At 39.7% G+C, this 20,441-nt stretch overlaps 1 protein-coding gene across 2 annotated transcripts; it reads right to left on the bottom strand.

Moving 5' to 3' along the window:
* Positions 1–36: 36 nt before the first annotated feature.
* rereb (arginine-glutamic acid dipeptide (RE) repeats b) lies at positions 37–20,057 on the bottom strand. Of its 2 annotated transcripts, none has more exons than XM_028446440.1 (17): positions 19,818–20,057; positions 13,648–13,696; positions 11,741–11,865; positions 10,030–10,129; positions 9,836–9,934; positions 8,001–8,081; positions 7,744–7,897; positions 7,572–7,658; positions 7,275–7,468; positions 6,167–6,310; positions 5,954–6,064; positions 4,768–5,879; positions 4,044–4,248; positions 3,265–3,964; positions 2,608–2,754; positions 2,345–2,519; positions 37–1,065 (listed from the first exon to the last, which is right to left on the bottom strand). In XM_028446440.1, the coding sequence occupies exons 1-17, from the start codon at positions 19,907–19,909 to the stop codon at positions 1,032–1,034; spliced, it is 3,609 nt and encodes a 1,202-aa protein (XP_028302241.1). In that variant the 5' UTR covers positions 19,910–20,057; the 3' UTR covers positions 37–1,031. The 2 variants fall into 2 exon arrangements, with proteins under 2 accessions (XP_028302241.1, XP_028302242.1); XM_028446441.1 differs by having other exon boundaries at positions 7,581–7,658.
* Between the last annotated feature and the right edge of the window lie 384 nt (positions 20,058–20,441).

Here is a 20,441-nt window from a genome sequence, read left to right as displayed (position 1 = left end):
ATCTCAAACTTATTCAGAAAGTCAACTAGAGCCCAGTGTCATTGGAGAAATATTTATTGAAATAAATATGCCATGGATACACTTTTATTAATTGTGTCACATAAATATTGATCTTAGACCAAAAAAAAAAAAATCTTTAAAAACTTGAAGATTTAGTTTCTATCCAATTAGGAGATTAAAATATTACAAGTAACTGTTCTTGTTAAAACATTGTTTGTACTGACAATATACATTCTAATCATTAAATCATCCCATTTTCCAATACATAATTTTCTTAACTTGTAATTTTAATGCTGTAGTGTTGAATCAGGGTTAATTCTGGGGATCACATCTAATCATATATGACCTGTACCTATTTATATAGAATATTGTGAGCATGTTATCTATAGATATATACAATCTCAGAAAGGAGTGAATAAAAGCTTAGGTTATAATGTGAAAAGATATTTTGATATACAAACTTTAAGATTTTTTACCAAGTATTCATCAGATTTAGGATCCAACCACTACGATGCTTCCATAGCCTAAACACCACAATGCAACTTGCTATTCTAGTTTGGTGACGACTGAGGGCTGAATCATGCTAGGTCGGTACAATCATCAACACACTGATTTCAATGTCATTCTGTACACAGAGTCATGTAGAAACCATCAGAGGAACATTTAAAGTTGACATCAAAGTCTGTCTGCTTTCATATCTTTAAAACAAGCTGTGCTTCTGCCACTTCTCACATAAAATCTTTCAACAGCAGGTTAGCGGAAACCTGTAACCATCTATCACCCAAGCCTTTGATAAATCGAACCATTGTTTTGACTGAAAAAACAAGTAGAAATCCCTACAGCGATATGAAAAACCCAGACGGACTTTGAAAGTCCTATTAAGTGCTGAACAAGTAATGCACATCAACATTCACAAAGAGTGTTCTTAAAATATATATATAAAAAAACTTAAAATATTTTTTTTTACAGCTTTAGAAAGGTACACAGTATTGAGTACAATGGAGGAATTCTGAGCATGCACCACCTGGGATTCAAGATGGCTTGTCACCTTCTTTCTTCAGACGGCTGCAAATGAAAGGAATGCAAACAATCGTAAATTTACACAACTGACTGTTACAAAAATAATTGTCCAGTTGCCTTGTTAGGCATTCAAGGGGATAAAGACTTGGTAGACTATCTTGTAAAAGTATTGCTGGAGCCAAAAATCAAAGAACAAACAGTTCCTCCTTTAAAAACCATTCAAAGCGAGGGCCCCTCGGGGGTCCGCACTGGTGAGACTACTGTGGTGAACTTTGCACCAGAGGAGCTGCATGGTGTGGGATCCTGGGAGGGGGGCAATCATTTCTGAATGTAAGGAGTTAATAAAATCAGGCTTTCCACACAAACAAACATTAATCTGTCGTTAGTATGAGGAGGGAAAAAAGAGAGATTTTAACTGTGGCTCGGACAGAAAAATGCGGCCGATCTTCACACTGCAATACATTGTGAATTCTCTTGTGGAGCAGCCTAACAACTGGCATGTTGACCAGCTCCAGTTCCTACACAAAAACCTTGACACTCCCAAGCACCAGCCTAATGAACATTAAAAGTTTCAGCTGACGAACTTCAAAAAGTTCTGTACAAATATGTTGTTTTGTACATGTTCATCCCTTTTTTGATAAAGGTTTTATTTTGTTATTTCTTTCAGTCTAAATAATAATAAATCACTGAATAAATAATGATAAATCAGTGAATGACTGAATGTGATGTGATGTGCATTGTTTCTTGGAACTGTGACATATTTCTAGAAGTTTAGGATTCAACTTATGTGTTTGGATAAAGAAAAAATTGTGATAATCGTCACTGGAGAATCGCAATACTTGTAAAATCAGAATCACAATTTAAATCAAATCAGCACACAAGAATAGTGATTAAAATCAAAACGGGACAAAGGAGTATCGTCCCAGCTTTATTTCTTTGTTTATATATCTTTTATTAATGTTTTTATTGCAAGACAAACAATAGAAGCAAAAACACAAAACCACAGAAAAAAGAACAACAACAAAAAACCAGACAAAGGACAGAAGCAGATTAACTCATAAAGTTTTATAATAATATATACACCGCTGAGCACCGCCACTTCAAACAAACCTGCCGCGAACGACCATCGAAAACAATTCCGGCAAGGTTTATATATGTATATATGTTTAAATATCCTTGTTTTGTACTGGTTTGGTATTGTGGCTCACACTAATTAAGTCTCATTGTTTACCTGGGGCAATGACAACATATATTCTTATCCTTATTATAGTGACTTGTAGTTTCAAAACAAAGCATCAAAAGTAAGAATTTTAAAAAACCTCACCTGTAATAATCCTCTTGACTTGGTAGAGGGCCTCCGTGTAGGTGATGTCCGTGCAGCCACTGCTGCTCCATGGCCATCCTCTGCAGCTCAGCGGACTGAGCATGCATGGCCTGCAGTTGATGAGCGGCGGACATCTGAGGGATCGGACCCTGCAGTTCTCGAGGATACGCAGCACCTACAGCACAAATTGTTTTAACACACTTGTAAAAACACTTTAAAATTCAGACAAAACTTAAAAGTGTGGTGGTTTTAAATTGACAAACCAAACAGTGGGTGGCGCAGCATTTCATGATCATGAGGAAGGTCATTGAGTAAATGATTTGGGATTGGGCCTCCAGGGAAAGGGAATCGTGCTAAACGTGGTCCTGGTAGCAGGGGTTCTACCATGGGATGAGGATGAGGGCTTGAGCCTGTGGAAGGAAAAACAGAATAAAGTGATCAGTTAGTAAATTGCAGATTTGCAGGATTATACTGTTGAGTAGGCTGGGCGGTATGGACCAAAACTCATCTCGATATAGTTTTTCTCAAAATGGCGATATATGATATACAGTAAATCTCGATATTTTTAACTTAATAAAGTCTTACCAGAAAGATCATTTTGAGTTAAATTAGCTGATGAAAAATGCCACACATACACATTTATTAACAAACAGCCACACAATATGTTCCACTTTGGGCTTATTCTCCTATAAGGGACAGCACATGTGAGTGAGTTCTGTAGTGTGACTTGTTTAGAGGATGCATTCAGCAATCCATCTAACTGTGTTTTGATGCTGTTCTGAGAAGTATTTTAAGACAAAATAATCTAAAAAATAAAAATATAGGCGATATTGTAATTTTCTATATCGCCAAAATAGAAATCTCGATAAATCTTGAATCTGGATATATTGCCCAGTCCTACTGTTGTGAGTAGTACAAACCTTGACCGAGGGGGTCCTGTTGGTGAAGATGGAGGTGAGAATGAATATGAGAGTGTTGGTGATGGTGAGGTGTCACATTGAGCATCTGAAGCCTGGCGGCGGGATCTGCCACAGAAGCCATCCTTTCAGCGTGAAGTCGCTCTGCGGTGAGGCGCTCGGCGTAGCTCAGCTCTGGGCGTAGCTGAGGACCCGCCAACACCATCCTCTCACGCTCCAGGTGGTTTAACCCAGGATGAAAGGGCGCAAAGTGGTGTGGAGGTCCTGGTATGTGGGGAAGACTCAGCGCCCCATGTCGGGCAAAGTGCTCCATGGGATTAGCAGAAGGGTGTAAACACTCCAGCTCTGGTGGTTTGACCTCAAAGCCAGGTTTCATCCTCTCGCGGAGCTCCCTCTCCCGGAGGTTTCTCAGCTCTCTTTCTCTGAGGCTGGGCTCAGCGTTGTACAGACCGGGCATGTGGTAGGCCAGCAGGGGGTCTCCAGGACTCAGCGACACGTAGAAAGGATGGTTGCGGTTATTGGGTGACATGACATGAGGCCTGGCATATTCACTCAGAGTGCGCAGAGCGGGCGTATCCGGGCCAATGTAAGGAGGCACGGCTGCCACGGTGGTGGGCGGCTGGTCGTACGGGGTGCGTCCATGACCCTGGACCACCATCTGTGTGTCACTCATACGACTGTCATGTGAGGAGCTGGAAGCTCTCTGTGGAAAAAGAAGAAAACACAATGTGTCACATACCTGATGCATTTCTGCAGACATAAAAGAGAGGATGTGCACTCACAGCAGCTCTGTCTGCTTCCCGCTCTCGCTCTCTTTCTTTGTCTTTCTCCCTCTCACGTTCTTGCCGAGCACTAAGCTCAGCTTCTCTCCTGCTTCGCTCCACAGCCTCCTCCCTTTTCTTTGCCAGCTTGGAGGATGGCAGAGGAGTGAAGAAAAGGTCTGTCCTAGCGCACGAATTATAACCACGGTCCAAATGTTTAATAAACCTAGAAGACAAAATACAGCACAGCCAAAAGCCATCAGTTAATGTGTTTTCCATTACCCTTGGAAATGTGCAAAATCTAAATAGTGCAATAAAATATGGTAATGGAAACACCTGAATTTTGAAAAAACACTCAAATATCGCTAAAAAGTTTTTATGCTTTCATGAGGTTTCAATATTGAAATGTATCGCAAAAGCGCTATGGAAACACTTTTTCCGCAAATACACGTCACAGAGAATGACGTACATGGTCACATGACCACTTCTTCTCCGAGAAAACATGACGCAGTACATGTAAACAGAATAGGAAACCTAGACATTTCAAATCATTACACTTTAAATTTTTTAGAAATATTCGAAGACAATATTCTGAGTATTAGTCTTTCAACAGTCCTAAAACACTATCTTTAATCCAAGAAGTCTACCTCCAGTTGTTCTAATTACTTATTTATTCTTTTCCAGAGCAATCTTGTATATTTTACAAATTTACATTTTGATGGGATTTTACACAGTCCAAACTTACCGTGCAGACTGACTAGCATGGCTCGTCATATTAATGACAGTGGGCTCAGGTGATGGACTACGAGGCGGAGACGGTGGACTCTCAGCTTCCTCTATCTCATCCAGGGGTTCCTCTTTAATCTGAATTTGTGAACCTCCCACAGCAGCGTTGGGTGAAGGTCTCAGAGGAATAGTGGGGAAGCTTGACTGGAGACTTGGAACAGGGCCGATGGCTGACGACGTGGCAGAGGGGAGGGGGTTTGAGGAGCTGGTGCTTTTCCCTGGTTGGGTCTGCACATGGGAGATCACTGGATGTGGAGTTGGCAGTGACTGCACCGGTAAAGGATGCGGCATCAGCTGAAGAGGAGGAGGGGGAGCTCCTGGTGGGTGTTGGTGGGGAAGAGAGTTGAGGGGCTTCAGGGCGGGGGGAGGAGGGAGATTAGATGGCATCTGGTGGAAAGGTGTGGTTGGCTGGTGGGGCAGCTGTTTGTGTGACGGTGGGATTGGTGTAGTAGGGGGAGGCTTGATTTGTGGGCCAGACAGAGGCTGGGGGAGCGGTGTCTCCCGAAAGAAGGGCGAAGGTCGCTGTGGGGACTGAGGTGGGGGGCATGGAGGCAGAACTGAGTTGAGAGCTGGAGGAACCTGAAATGCTGCAGATGGAGAGAAGTCCAGAGCCAGAGGTGCTGATGGTGCTGGTGTAGCAGGCAGAGAGGGGGGGCTGGGTTGTGCCCGGCTGTTTGAGGACACCATGTTGGCAGGCTGAGCCGGGGCTGGTTGAGGGGTTTCAGGAGAGGGAGGAGGGGGGCTCTGAGCTGCTTCAGCAGTAGGTGTACTTTTCTGTGGTTGGGGAGGAACAGGGAGGCTCTGAAAGGGAAGTGGGGTTTGAGGGGCTGGGGTTTCAGTCAGGACTGCTGCAGCAGCACTTGGATCAGGGGGGACGCCATTGGGCTGAGCGGATGAGTCCGAGTCGCTCTCATTGCCCTGCTGGGGGCTGGGAATGCTGGGAGAGGAGCTACGGTTGTCCTGATCGATGTCTTTTGCGTCACTACTGACATCATCCTGAGCACTGCGGCTCTCAGAGGAGCTCTCCTCCTCCACCTCAGCCTCTCCCTCTGAGCGGGAGCCCTGAACATCCTGGAGGAGAGATCACCTGTTAACGCATACCTACTGATGCTAAAAACAAAACCCCTCAAGTGCAGATTCCTCACCTGTGCCTTCAACCTTTTAGGCAACACCTTCTCGGGCTCATCAGGCTCCTGAGCTGAAATCTCCCTTGAACGTTTCGTAGACTTTGGAAGAGTTACCTCCTCTTTTATCTTCTACAGAATCAACAAAAAATGTAAAAATGAATGAATTGTTTTGGGAGATGAAATACGGAACATCTGACTGTTGTGTGCATAGGAGGTGAGCTATGTGTTTACCTTGCTTGTTTTCTTTGTAGAATCATTCCTACTGTCTGCAGAGGATGATCTCAAAGAGCTGAGGGCCGGCCGGTTGCTGGACTGAACCTCATTGGTAGGGGAACCTGTAAGTCTCCTGTGGCCGCTTCTTAAGGATGACAACGGCTTTAAAAAGGAAGAAAAACATCCCAAGTTATTAGCATTATTAACCCAAAAACACACAGCATCAACAAAAAACACTTTCTATAGCAAAAATTGTAGTTTTTCTAAGTTATTATTAATATTCTGATGAACATGTCCCAGGCTAAACATGCCTTAAATCCGGGTTGGGGTTCTATTATAATTATTATTGTGTAATTGGTCATTAATTACAATTATGATGTAATTATAACTGAAATCGTAATTGGAAAAAAAAGTTGCTGTTGTAATCGTAAATGAAGTGTAATTTAGTTCAGATACTTGACTTTGTAATTGTGATTGTTATGAACATTTGATAAAAACTACACAAATTAATTAAACTGTCAGTTCTCTCGCTAATTTAAAACGAATTGAAAAGAAGACGTAAAGTGACAGAAAACAGGATCAGACGCCCACACCAAAAACATTAATACCACTATTTTCATTGATAAGGAAGCCTAACAACCTAAAATCCCAGTTATGTCACTTGGAATTAATGTATTCGAATTGCCCGCCAATAACTTCCGGGAACTATTTTGTTGTTGCAACGCTCTCTCTAAACGGCTCTATGTGTGTGTGGTTCAGACGCCCCTCCCCCTCTCACATCCGTCAAAATAAAATGAAAATAAATATTTTCAAATGTAATCACTAAATAGGTCCAAAAAAATGGATGCACACACTTGAATTATGTGCAAGCTGTGTACGACATTTCAGGTCGAGCAGACACTGCGTCAGGGAGATATTAATTGGAAACATAATTGCAATTGATTTCAAGGGGAAAAGAAGAATTGTAATTTTGACTGTAATTGGGAAAAATGCTTGCCACTGTAATCGTAATTGAGTTATAATTAAACATAATTGAAGATATAATTGTAATTTCAATATGTATTTGACCCCAACCCAGTCTTGAATACACAAAGATATGTGAGTGGTGCATGAGCCTCAGGCTTACTGGTGCTCTGCTACGTCGTGTCCTCATGCCATGCTTGCTGTTCACCTCCTCTTCCACTTTGACAGGTTTAAACATGAACGAGCCGCTTGCTGATTTGCGAGAGGGTGGCAAACATCCATGTTTGTTCTCATATGTGCGGCAAGGCATACACACCAATCGGTGGTCTCTTCCCGCTTGGTGCCATTCCTTAGAGCCTGTGCACAGTGAAATTGTTTAAGGGCACTGTTTTGAGTTGAAAAAAAAAAACAAAACTGAATATTACAACTGCACAAAGTACTAAATAAGTGAATAACTAACTTGTTGTACCACAGTGACTGCAGCTTTTGATATCATGTTCACTGTCTTCACTGTCAAGATCATCCTCACTCGGGGAGCTTGCATCTCCTGGGCAAAATAAAACAATCAGACATCACTAGAGCTCACACTGTACTCAGTCTATTGCTCTGAGCAGAATCAGCAAAGTACCCACCGGAATATTTCCGAGATGGCGTGTTCACAGGTGCAGCCACAGAACGGGCCTTCGCTTTACGGGACGACGGTTGTCGACGCTGCTGCCGGTAAGCTCTGGTTCCTGCAGCCTCTGGAGTTTTTTTCCAGTGGTAATAGAATGTGATCAGCTCTCCCTGCAGGGAAGGAGGCAGAGTTTTAGGACGAGCATGACAGCAATGCTACAAGTTAGAAAGCGTGAGTATTTCAAAACAATAAAAAAGCAAAACATGAACTTACCGTCTTTTTGCTGGGAAGAAATTCTTTACGAATACGGAAGAAGTTCTTTCCGTATTGTCTCAATCCTTTGATGAAACGTTTCTGTGAAGAGAATAATAGGCAGACTGGTATAAATAACATACTAGGCTGGAATGTTGCTATTTGTCTCCAAATAACTTGATTAACAGTATACAACAGCATGGGCAACTGGTGACCCGGGGGCTATGTGGCCCTGAGAAGTTGGAAGAAAAATGAAGCCCAACATAATAGACAAGATAACTCTCAAAACACACAAATCGACAGCAAAATGCACAAAGTACACAAAAATTCCAAAAATACACAAAATGACTCGTAAAAAATAAAATGACAGCAAAGACGGACACAACAACTAAACTTACACAAACAAAATGATGACAAAAATACACAAAACAACAACACACTACAGAATATCTCCAAAGACAAACAAACTGTACAGAAAGTGACCCCAAAATTGCACTATTCGACAACAAAAATGCAAAAACGGACAGAAAAATACACAAAATTACACCAAGAACACAAAAGATAAAAAAAACACACACACACACACACACACACACACACACACACACACACACACACACACAAAATGACTAAAAACTGACGTATTAATGCTCTGATTGGTCATATAATACCGGTAAATGCTTGACATGAATGTTGATCATGTGGTGCTCGGATCAGATACAATCACATTGTTGTGGCCCCTGCTGCGATAGTTACCCTTTCCTGGAATACAACCTTCTAAGATGACACATTTATTGTTTTATATATTTTATAGATTTAAGAAACAAAAAATCACTGTGAGAATAAACTGTCATAATAAAAACATGACAAAGCCATTTGACAACCTTGTTCATAAACGATGGTGTCATGACTTATCATTTTGATGACACTGGCAGTTTCATTGACATGAATACTTGCTTTTGAGGAATGGACTATCCATTTTGAGCAAGTGACGTGCTTTTGCAGGTTATCCACTAGGTTTTGCAGTTTGCACTAATTGTTTTGAGAAATGCACTAACTGCTGTGGAAATGTTAAGTGATGTGAGAAAAGCACCAAAACGACAGAGAAAAACTGTAACATATCATTTATACTTGGAAGTGTACTTTAATGTTAAAATTACTCATGTTGTCCCACATAAGATCAAACCAGTGAACATGATTTTGACACAATGCCTTAGATCAGTGGTTCTCAAACTTTTTTGGCCCAAGTACCCCATTTCTCTTATTTCTGAATCCATGTACCCCCTTTGTCCGATTGTCTGATTGCTCAGAATTCTATGAAAAAACCAACTATGGAGCGTAATGATGGAATAAATGAGTGATAACACACATTTGAAATAATCCAATTGTAAATAAGTAAAATGAAACAGCATTTAGCCTCCTGAATGTATTTATTTCTATAGTTTTTAATCTCCCACCAGGTGTGGGACCAAGGCTGATCCTTGTATTTTCATTTCATGTTCTATTCAAGACCATTTCCATCACCATTATTATGATTATCATTTGTAACTAAAAATGAACATTATACAACAACATATTTTTAACCTTTTCATTTGTTGAATTTCCACTTTCTCCCTCTCAAGTATCCCCTGTAGTGCCATCGCGTACCACTCGGGGTAAACGTACCCCTATTTGAGAAACACTGCCTTAGGTGATCACATTGTTTAGTTCGTGTACAGCAGCCATTAACTGTAGTTCATTTGGAATAAACTGTTGCTGCTTACACAGAACGGTTTATCTGCTAATACACATAGAACTGTGCAGTTTATGCTAACATAATGTTAAAATCAAAGTAAGTCAAACAAACTATTTCTCACCACATCATCTTCAGACCAACACTTTTCGATAAGCTTGGGAAGAGGCTTCTTTACTAGACGCTGAAGAGCTTTGGCTGCATCATAGTGACTTGCATGCAGCTGAAGGTAAAATAGAAAACATACAGAACATAAATACAGGATATTGTCTTTTTCTGAAAACAATGGAGTCTCCATTGTGACTGTGTAGTCCGCACCATGTTAAGAGCGTTCAGAGTGGTGTCATCCCGAGAAGCTGCTAAACATCCGTCCTCTGTGGAGCCGCCATCACACATCCCTGCAAACGCAGCCATGCTCCTGGAAGCACAAGTTTGAATGTTTAATGACCATGTTTAAGATATTATTAAACATCTCTTGGCTCTTAACTTGTTTTTGTTGACAAACATAACAATAAAAATATCTTTCATCTAAAATAAATGTCAGATCCATCATCTCAGATCCATCATGTTTTGTGCTTTAATTTGACAGCACAAAACATGCTTTTAATATTACATGTACACATTTTCATAAATGTATTTATTTCATTTATTTGTTTGCACAATATTTTTAAAAATCCATCAAGCATTTATAACATAACTGTGCTAGTAGAGGTTAAGAGGACCACAGAGTCTTATAAAGCCACCTCACTAATTCCAATAAACAATTTACATATAGTATACAAAGCAACAGGTGAATACAAAAAAAAACATCTACACATTTTTTTTAAAGGAGTTCAAAGTGGATATAAATTTCAGAGTCTGAGGTAAATTGTTCCAAAGTGATGAGCCTCTATATTTCAAAGTCTGTTGGTTAATTAAAAATCTGCAATACGGCAGATGAAAATCCCTGCAATGCCTTGTTGAATAATTGTGAAAATCGGAAGAATATTCAGAGAAATTACAGAATACATTTGGTAACTCAGTGAGCAAGTGCACATACCTATTAAGGGTGTGGAAAAAAAATTGATTTCACGATATATCACGATTTTTTGGGGTGCCGATTTTAAATCAATTTTTTCATTTAAAAAATCATTTTTTTTAGGATATTTAATCAATATTTTTGTGTGCAATATTTCAGTGGTGGTTACAATGCTTTCAATGTGTTGCAATGGTTATTTGATGCACTTGATTTTATGATGGCATTGTGTAATGTCTGCAATATTTATGTATGCACAGACATTTTAATTTCAAATAATCTGTTCAGATCAGTGTTTAAACTGACACATAAGGATAAATATTTTGTTCTTACTTTTGTGCATTGTCAGTAACTCAGGGAGATTTATTCTTTATGTTCTCACTTACAGTTGTTACAATGCCGTCATTATGTTGTCATGGTTACTTTGAGACTTCTACACAGTAGTTTCAGTGAAAAAAAACTTGTTGCACTTTATTTTATGACGACAGTGTAACACTGCATTGTCTTTTTTTCAGTGAAAATGTGCAAAATAAATAATAAATAGGATGTTTTGAAGCAAATAGTTTTGACTCAATTTATCCTCTGAATGATCAATATCTTCTGATGAACATATACAGCAACTTGATTTTTCATCTCTACGTTTAATTTTGATATTAACTGGGTAGAATATTGCGATATATCGCGATAATATCGAATCGTGACCCACGTATCGCGATACGTATCGTATTGAAACATCCTTGCCAATACTCACCCTAATACCTATACATGAATAAACAATTTCTGTAAATGTTAACTTTGAAAAACTTTGAAATGTTGTAGTACGTTATTAAGGAAGCCTTTACTATGTTCTAAATGAGTGTTTACAGCTCAAACACTGAAGTGAAATGTTCCACTTTTATCACACTTAATGGAATGGCATGATTACTGAGGTGGAAAGAATGAAGCAGTATTCATGAGTGCTTTAAAAACAGGATGTTACTGGTTAATAATGACACATTGTGTGGCCACACTCACCTGGCTGCTCTGAGGTACATTAACAGATCACAGTCATTGACCCCCGGTGTCCACATGAGCTCCTCGTTCTCTGTCTGAGTCTGTAAAGCAGGCGGAGGACGTGGCAGCAGCTCTGGGAGTTTAGCCTGCAGTCAACACTGAAGTTGTAAACAAAGCAGCTGTGCACCTAACAACCAAGTTTTATATACTGTACTCCTTTACAACAGGAATCATCAAGTTCAGGAAAGATGACAAGTGGAGCAAACAGAATACCAAACTTGGATTTTTAAATCCAAGCTAAAGGCTCTCATTTTCTCTACTTTCTTTTAATCATATCATTGTTGATTTAATGTTTTTAATGCTGATTTTAATGTTCTTATTGATTTTTAAACTGTAAAATGTAAAGCACATTGAATTGCCTTGTATATGACATGCACTATACAAATACATTTACCTGGCCAATAATAAATAGCATCAATTAATTTAATAGTCAACAGGGCTTTGTGGAGTTTCCATATCTTTAATGCATGACTTGATAATGGTTTCAAAGCTGTTTGGTGTCTCTATAATTACAGCAGAGGGGAATTCCATAAAGCAGGTTATGTTCAAACTCTGAGTATGTTCGGGTTCAAATGAGGCAAACTCTCAGCATCCCATTCCTAAACGCAAGGTATGTTCTTCTCTGAGTATGTTACCATGTTCACATTGTCCGTGAACTAAACCTGGTCACTGGCAGGTTTTGTCGAAGAAACCCTGGGTTTCTACCTGGCTCCGCCCACCTGAACACCGTTTCTGAACACCTTAATGTACCTTGACACTCTTCTCTGAAATGCATAAGTAACATCACACACCACAGACGTGCTCACATCATTACTAATGTTGTGTTGCTTTATGTTTTTTTTGTACAAACGGTAGTTTTCTTTATAACATTGTCTGTACTAAAGTTTCCTGGATACAAACCTGTGGATAATGTAAAGGAGAAGATGACAATTGAAATGAATCCACTTTTGAGGCTTGATTGTTGTTTTATACTGTAATACAGTTTGATCTATAGATCTCGCAACTTTGAAGTTATGAAGTTATTAAGACACCGCTCTTGGAAGCAATGGGTCGCAGGTCCGTCTTTTTTTATGACTTATTTTTTCGACGTTGAGATGACTCTGGCGACAATATGACATTAAAAATCAATATAAATGATGCAATATCAAACGGCAATCACTGTCTTTATATCCAGTGTAACGGGAGGGCTCTCTATGCAGCCATCCTATGCTGCTGCCATGTCTCCTCAAACACATTTTATTCATATTATTCCCCGCTCGTCACGTCACTGAAGCGATAAAGTGATGAAGGGACCAAAAACCACGACTAATCAGGGGTGATTTAAGCCACTATATTCACTAAAGGTGCGTTCAGTGTGACCGCACCTTTAGAACAGGCTCATATTCCTCAAACACCGGCTTATTTCTCCCATCAGGGTGAATAAATCACTCTTTTCCGGGTGGTTACCATGGTAGTTCGTGTAACCGTCAATCCATTGATGATGGCTTTTTATTGCGCGCGTGCACGTAAGTAACCCAAGGTTTACATACTCAGGGTTGATTGACCCACTTTATACCAGCTGGAATGGAATCAGATACCCAGAGTTTCCCATCGTGGGGTATGTTGACCCAGAGTTTATGAATAGACTCAGAGTTTGTTAACCCTCCTCACCCCCAGGTGTGAATGGGTGGGTAACTGTATGTGTTTGGGACCTGAGCCCTGCAACAGCTGTGTTCACTAATACTCTCTAACTTTGTTAAGATAAGACATGACTAAGGAAAGGATGGAGTGAAGGTGAGTTAGCTGAACAGGGAAACAAGACTGACTTAAACAAAAGTTTCGAATCAACTACTTCAAAGTTCTACAGGCTGTGTTTCGGGGCTCTGTACCTGGTGACTCGGCCCCACTCTTATCTCACCCTGGGTGCTGTTCAAGCTCCTGCAATAGACAAAAACAAAACATGAATTAAAAAGAAGACAACATGTTTGGAGTCAAAGGCACAAATAACTGCAAGGTTGATGTCACACTTAGATCTGTAAAGTGTTGAATAATGGGTTAATTAAAGCTTGTTTGTTTCTATGTGGGCGATATGGACCAAAACTCATATCTCAATATTTTTTCTCAAAACGGCGATATACGATATAAATCTCGATGATTATAATTCAAATGGAGTCTGACCAGAAATACAATTCAGGGTTAAATTTGCTGATATAAAATGCCACACAGGCACATTTATTAACAAAGTTATATAGTTACACTACCCAACAGAAGATTTGAATAAACAGCATGTACTGTCAACAACAAACCCAGGGTCGCTTAACGTAAATGAACATGATGACTAGGGATGTAACGATTAATCGTAAGGCAGTTAAAAATCGATTCATAGGTATCACGGTTGATATCGATTTCCTGAAAATTGAATCGCAGTACTTTTTTAACCAGCAGAGGGCGCTATCCACAAGTGTAGGCGGCGGGCGGAGTCTGCTAAGACTTTCTTTCTGGCCACCTTCTACTCTTAAATATGTTAATAAATGATTCATTACCCCTTAAGCACCAAAAGAATATCTGTAATATTACTTGAATATCTGTAAAAGTCACGTTTTTCTATTAGCTCTGTCTGCTAGCGTAGCTTCTCTTCTTCACTGCAAGATATCTGCCTGCCAACTGACCACTGTGTTACCAGTGCCCTCTGCTGGTCCAAACAAATATGACGTAAATCAGTGGAATCACGGGTTTTTTTTTTTTTAAAAGTCCAATTGTTAAGGCACAAAATACATTTTCAGTTGCACTTTTAAAAGAAAAAGAACTATTATGCAGTTTTGCATTGTTTATTATAGAACCAGAATTTAAATTAATAGGCTTCATTTTCATTTGTATTATTCCTTTATTTATTTCATTCAAGATTCATTTTTAGTTAAATTGCATTGTTTTGAATAGTTTATCAAGGAATTCATTTGACAATGAAAAATAAAAGGAAAATAATACAGTATTTGTCTACAGTCTCATTTTGTAAAATAAATTGTGAGAGAACCGTATCGTGAACCCAGTATCGTGAATCGAATTGTATCGGGAGTTGAGTGAATCGTTACATCCCTTGGAGCTAGGCTTCAAAAACTGTTTCTAATTTCTGTATTCAGGATTTATTATTTAATGGGAGGGTCAGAAATCAGGGCCGCGTTACGTAACGGAGCCCTCATGAGCATAAACCCTTCCCTGCAGCTGAAGCACACCAAACTTCCGCGGCCTCCAGCGGGTGCAATTCAGCCCCTGGCCAAAAACAAACCACTTATTCAGACTCAGGGGCATAAAACGTATCTGCCACATTTTCCATAAAATAAGCACTTTTATACACTGCAATTTAGTTTTTTGCCTCTAGCGGGTGCAGTTTTGACTCTACCTGTGAGGGATGCACATATTCGGACTCGGGTGGAGTAGACGTTTCCGCTGACACCTCGTTTGGCTCCATCCGAGCATTGGATTTTTCTTAAGTTTTTTGGTCTTTCACACTGCTCTCTCTCATAGAGTTAGGGTTAATACACGGAGGCGGCGCCTTCCTTCCAACGCATGGGCATGGTTCCAGCGCCTCTAACTGACACACCCCCAGCATTTAAGAGCAGAGAGTAGTGCTTGTTTTAGCATGATTTTGAGACCTAATTTTATATACTAATTTTTGTCATCTTTCAAATTTGGCTCAGCGGTCAATGACACGTGTTTCTGTGATGTGACAAATTCACAACACAAATTTATTTCTGCTTTACATGGATTTTAAAAACGGAAATCCAAAGCATCATACTGAATCTGCTTGTGTCTGATGCATTCCCATCCCAAGTAACTGATGCTTAAACAATAAGTCACGACGTGTTATAAAGACAAATAAATAAACATGCCTCTATTGTTCACTCAGACAGTGGTTGGGAGTCATGAGCACCTTAAACTAGGCTGCCCCATGTTATGGAGTACTAAAAGACAGAGTGTACCTATACTGTGTGCGTAATTATTATTATTATTTAATGCTCAACCCAAAATGTTGAATATTTAAGAAAGTAAATTTGACTTTCTTAGGAGAATATCTAAGACGTGTGGACAAATACTGGGCAACTTTTGGTGCGTACAATTATAATTCAATTTCAACTAAATAAAAAGATGAACATTATCCTATCTCATTTGTTTATTTCAATCTGTTAAAGTTAAGATAATGTATTAATGGACTTAATTTGCAAAAAAAAAAACATCTGATTGGAAAAAAACACAAAAAAAACAACACAATGAGCTGGGTTTAGACTGTCATGTGACAGGTTATTAGTTTCACCCTACTGATGATGTGTTGTTGTAATAGTAATCCTGTTCAGAGAGGCAGAGGGCTTTCCTTCATTGTAAATTCCCCATTTAAGAAGGACCCACACGTTTTCTGCTGTGTTTGAAGTCAGGTGATTTATGTCAGTGGAGTACGTTGATGCATATGATGGAGCATTAAAATCAATGTGTTTTTGAAAGATGCAGAATTTTTTCTGTTCCACAGCTTGAAAAAAGCATCTTCAAACTTTGCTGTTGGTTTAGGAGAGGATGTTTAATCCATCTTCAACCCAACTAGCCCATGTTTAATATTACCAGAAAATAACTACATCTTACTGAAGTCTGAGTACAAATGAAGGCCTGAGCCTCTTACTCATCCATCCATCTGCTCCATCAAGAGTCACTCCCATCTCATCGGCTCATAAACCTTTTAATCATGTCTTAATGCCTGTCGTAATGTTTCACTTTATGTCATTTCAAATACTGAACACTGTACTATAAGCTGTCCTGCTAGATTGAAGGTAATGGTTCCTGGTAGCTTAACGTTTGAGTCTCTTCAATAAATTGGCAGGGTTTTAGGCCATTTTTTTTCTCTTAACACATTTCTTGCGAGCCTGTTGACTATTGGACCAAAAGGTTTGATGATTCTGTGATCTCGCTCCAACATCTGAACAACTTCAAGTGTACTGCATCCATCTGACAGACTTGTTTGATTTAAAGTGTTTTATATCGCTATTTTGGGGTTATTCTGCCTGAGTAAAAAGCTTCCTAATAATTAGGCACACCTTCATATAATATGTTGACCTGCTTGAGACAAACTCTTCCTCAATTGTATAAATATTTATCACAGGATAGTCTTAAACACAATAAGCATTCAAATTGACGCAGCTTAGAGTTAAGAAATATGCATGAAAACGACGACAGTCGAAATACTCACTTGCCTAATAATTATGCAAACAGTGTATAGGGATGTAGTGATGAGACTGGCTGTGATGGAATAGGGTCAATATGAACCGTTATTGTGTATACATTGCAGCTGATAGATACGACTTTCCAACATGATAGCACTTTACACATAATGGAATGTATGTGTACACTAACATCAGAGCTGTAAAGACAATGTAGCGGTTCTTGGAAATTGGGATTTTCAATAATAGTATAACAAAAAATGACATCCCAAACTACTTCTCTAAATCAGACCTATGACATTTTTCAAGGACCCCCTCATAATCGTCTTGTCAGTTACCGGTAAACACAATTTACAGCCATTTGTAGCCACAGGTGCCATAGGAATGATCTATTCTTTGGACGTTTCAACTTTTTTACTATTACTACCAATACACAAAATATGTGCACATTTATTTGGTGAAAAAAAATTTAAGTCGTTTTTTTTGCACGGGTTAATAGCCTTTGAGAGAGCCATCGCACTTCACAGTGATACAGCGGTGTGTCACTGTCATGTCCATATACTGTACATGTTAAATATGTTTAATGAATGCATTGGTCCCCATGTGTATTTATGCACTGTTGTAATGATATGACATGAAAAATAGTTGTTTTTTTCTAATTATCATTTCAAGGAACTCTCAGCTATGGCTTGAGGACCTCCAGTTTGAGAAACACTGCTTTAAATGATGCCCAAGTTGAACGTTTTGTTATTAAGTTATCAAGGGATACTATGAACTCAGCAAAGTTTATGGAAATATGTAAAACTTAGTTATAAAGTCCAATACAATCTACAGTATAAAAACAAATTGGTAACACTTTACTTGAAGTTTTACAAATAAAGGCTGACATTACACTGTCATCATTATGACATGATGATACCTGTCATTATCATGAATAAGGTGTCATGAAGGCTGTAATTAAGTCTCGTTGGTTACTCTAACACTTAACCCTTCATTACCCTAACCCCATTAGGTCCCTCCACCTAACCCAAAAAATGCCAACATAGCTCCAAAGGTGTCATAATTTAGTGAAAGACACTTAATGACAGCTTAATGGCTGCCTTCATGACAACTTATTCATGCTAATGACAGTGTAATGTCAGCCTTATGTATAAAACTTTAAGTTAAGCGTTACCAAAAATTCTACTTGTCATATGAAAACCAAGTGCCATTGCATCTCATCCGATCAGCACTGACTACTTTGGCACATTGAGCTCCAGTACCATGTCTTTTTAATCAGTCCACACAGGCAAGCCTTAATTCACTCCCCTCATGCATCACTGGGTGAGCATTCACTGCCAGTGACCCTGTTCCCAGCCCAGCAATGCTGACAGATATAATGGCTGCAGAGGGAAAACTCAGCATGTTTATTTCTAAATCAGCAAATTTACTTGGACTTAAGTATGTTTTAAAATAAGTAAAATAATTCACTACAATTCTACACCCGACCGTCACTGAGCAAATTATTATTATTTTGCTTTAAAACGATCAACGGACATTGTGAAACTACAAAAAATAAAATGACCAGACAACAATTAAATGCATCACATCACAACCGACCAACCAGATTAAACATAACGCACCACGCCAAAACAGCACTGAATGCTGGTTGTTTTTTCAGTTTTAGAGTTCATAAATGTAGCTGTACTTAAAACCTGAGCATTTGTATTCTTATTTTGAATTGAATTCATTGGTGTTATTTTATCTTAAAAGAAATTGTACATTTTGACAAATCAAAAACCAAAATAAAACAAGTTAACATAAAGAGATGTTAATGTATGCAAGTGAACCTTGGCAAGATTTATTAACAAAAATAAACGTGGGGGGTGAAATAGCAACTTTTACTTTGAGTACTATTTAATTGAGCAACGTTTTACTTGTACTTGAGTATTGCTTACTTCCACTTGTACTTGAGTACAATTTCAATCAAATAACAGTACTTCTAGTTGAGTAGGATATATCAGGACTCTTTACACCTCTGATCATGGCTGACATACAGTATGGATGTGACAGCACGGTGTCACCCACTGGTTTCTGCAGCCGGACACCAACCCTCCCACAGGTCCTACATCAGCTACGTTTTCTTATACCAGTGGGAGGAAATCTGTCGCTGCGGCCATCACAAACCACTGTCCATCAGTCACAGCGGGCTGCTCATCTCCACAGTAACCACCATTACGAGCAGAGTCTGTGTTGCTGCTGCTGCTGCTGCTGCTGCTGGGTGACAGGCAGCTCCCTGAGGACCACAGCACCGGGGAAAAGCTTCTTTTTTTCCCCCGTTGCTACACATAAACACGCACACTCGCTCACCCACGCGCGTGCACACACACACGCACACTGATTTGTTTGTTATAAATTATGAGCAGCGAAGCTGTGCCATAGTTAAAAACAGTTCTAATCCCTGAGGTGACCAACAACCACGGAGACATTCAGACAGCCACTAATTACGCGTGAAACCACTAGACCCGTAACACCAGTTTACCTTCGTCTTATTACTGTAGCCTATGCATTAAATAGTAATAACAAACATCAATCTAGGGGGGATTCCGCTGTCACTTTATGATAGATAACAGTCAACGACAACATGTTGAGGCTGGTTTTTTAACCCAATTCGAATGACATTTGCAGACATTGATGCTAGCTCCAACACAAGCTGCAGAGACCAACAGGAGCGACTAGCTGCTAGGCTATTAGCCTGTTAGCCACAGACGAACTTGGTGACCACTGACAGTTAACAGACTATTTCACGCGTTTCAAAGTAACAACACGGATCGTTAAATGCACTTAAGCCGTGTGAAGTTGAGAGTTGGTGAAAGTACCTCCGCGGGCTGAACAGGTCGTCCATGTCGACGGATGTTTGGATGTGGCTTGTTGACACTACGCAGCGCAGTGGGCGATAACACACACACATTCACACATACACACGCACCGTACACAAACTATGCGAATCCGCTATTACATGGCTATTCAAAATGGAGGCGGTGTAAGCAGCGCCGTGTTTCTCTCTCACTGGGTGCAATGACCTGAGCAGCCACAGCTCAGCCTTCAAAGTTGTGTGTGTACATCGGTGAGCCTCAGCCTTAGAGCTGCTAGCTACTGCTGCTGCTGCTGCTGCTGCTGCTGCTGCTCAGGCGGCCATGGATCCATGAACATGAAGCTGTAACATCACGCTGTGGTCTTATTAAGCACGATTAGCACACTGACGGCCCCAAAGGGCCACACTTGTTAGCGATGAAAGCAAAAGGCACTGTTGGGTTATGAGATTAAAAAATAAATAATAATACTTTATTTTACGAGCATAACGTTTTAAAGCCTATAAGCAGAGGTGTCACTGTCAAACTCATTGTAGTCCAGAGGACACATCTGGATTTATTGTCAAGTAGTCAGTACAGCTGGATGTGTAAGTCCATTCCCGCTACTAAAGTAAAATAAATCGATCAATA

This window comes from Gouania willdenowi, chromosome 5 (genome assembly GCF_900634775.1).
Source record: "Gouania willdenowi chromosome 5, fGouWil2.1, whole genome shotgun sequence".
Lineage (NCBI taxonomy): Eukaryota > Metazoa > Chordata > Actinopteri > Blenniiformes > Gobiesocidae > Gouania > Gouania willdenowi.
Note: the sequence above shows the minus strand (reverse complement) of the source record. Positions and strands in the feature narration are given on the sequence as shown.

Excerpts from the sequence above, each read along its gene's own strand:
- rereb (XM_028446440.1), bottom strand. The coding sequence starts at position 19,909 with ATGTGTGTGTGTTATCGCCCACTGCGCTGCGTAGTGTCAACAAGCCAC. Across the intron at positions 7,659-7,743 it reads GCCATCTCGGAAATATTCCG|GAGATGCAAGCTCCCCGAGT; the intron begins GTGGGTACTTTG and ends TATTTTGCCCAG. Across the intron at positions 5,880-5,953 it reads CTAAAAGGTTGAAGGCACAG|GATGTTCAGGGCTCCCGCTC; the intron begins GTGAGGAATCTG and ends TCTCTCCTCCAG.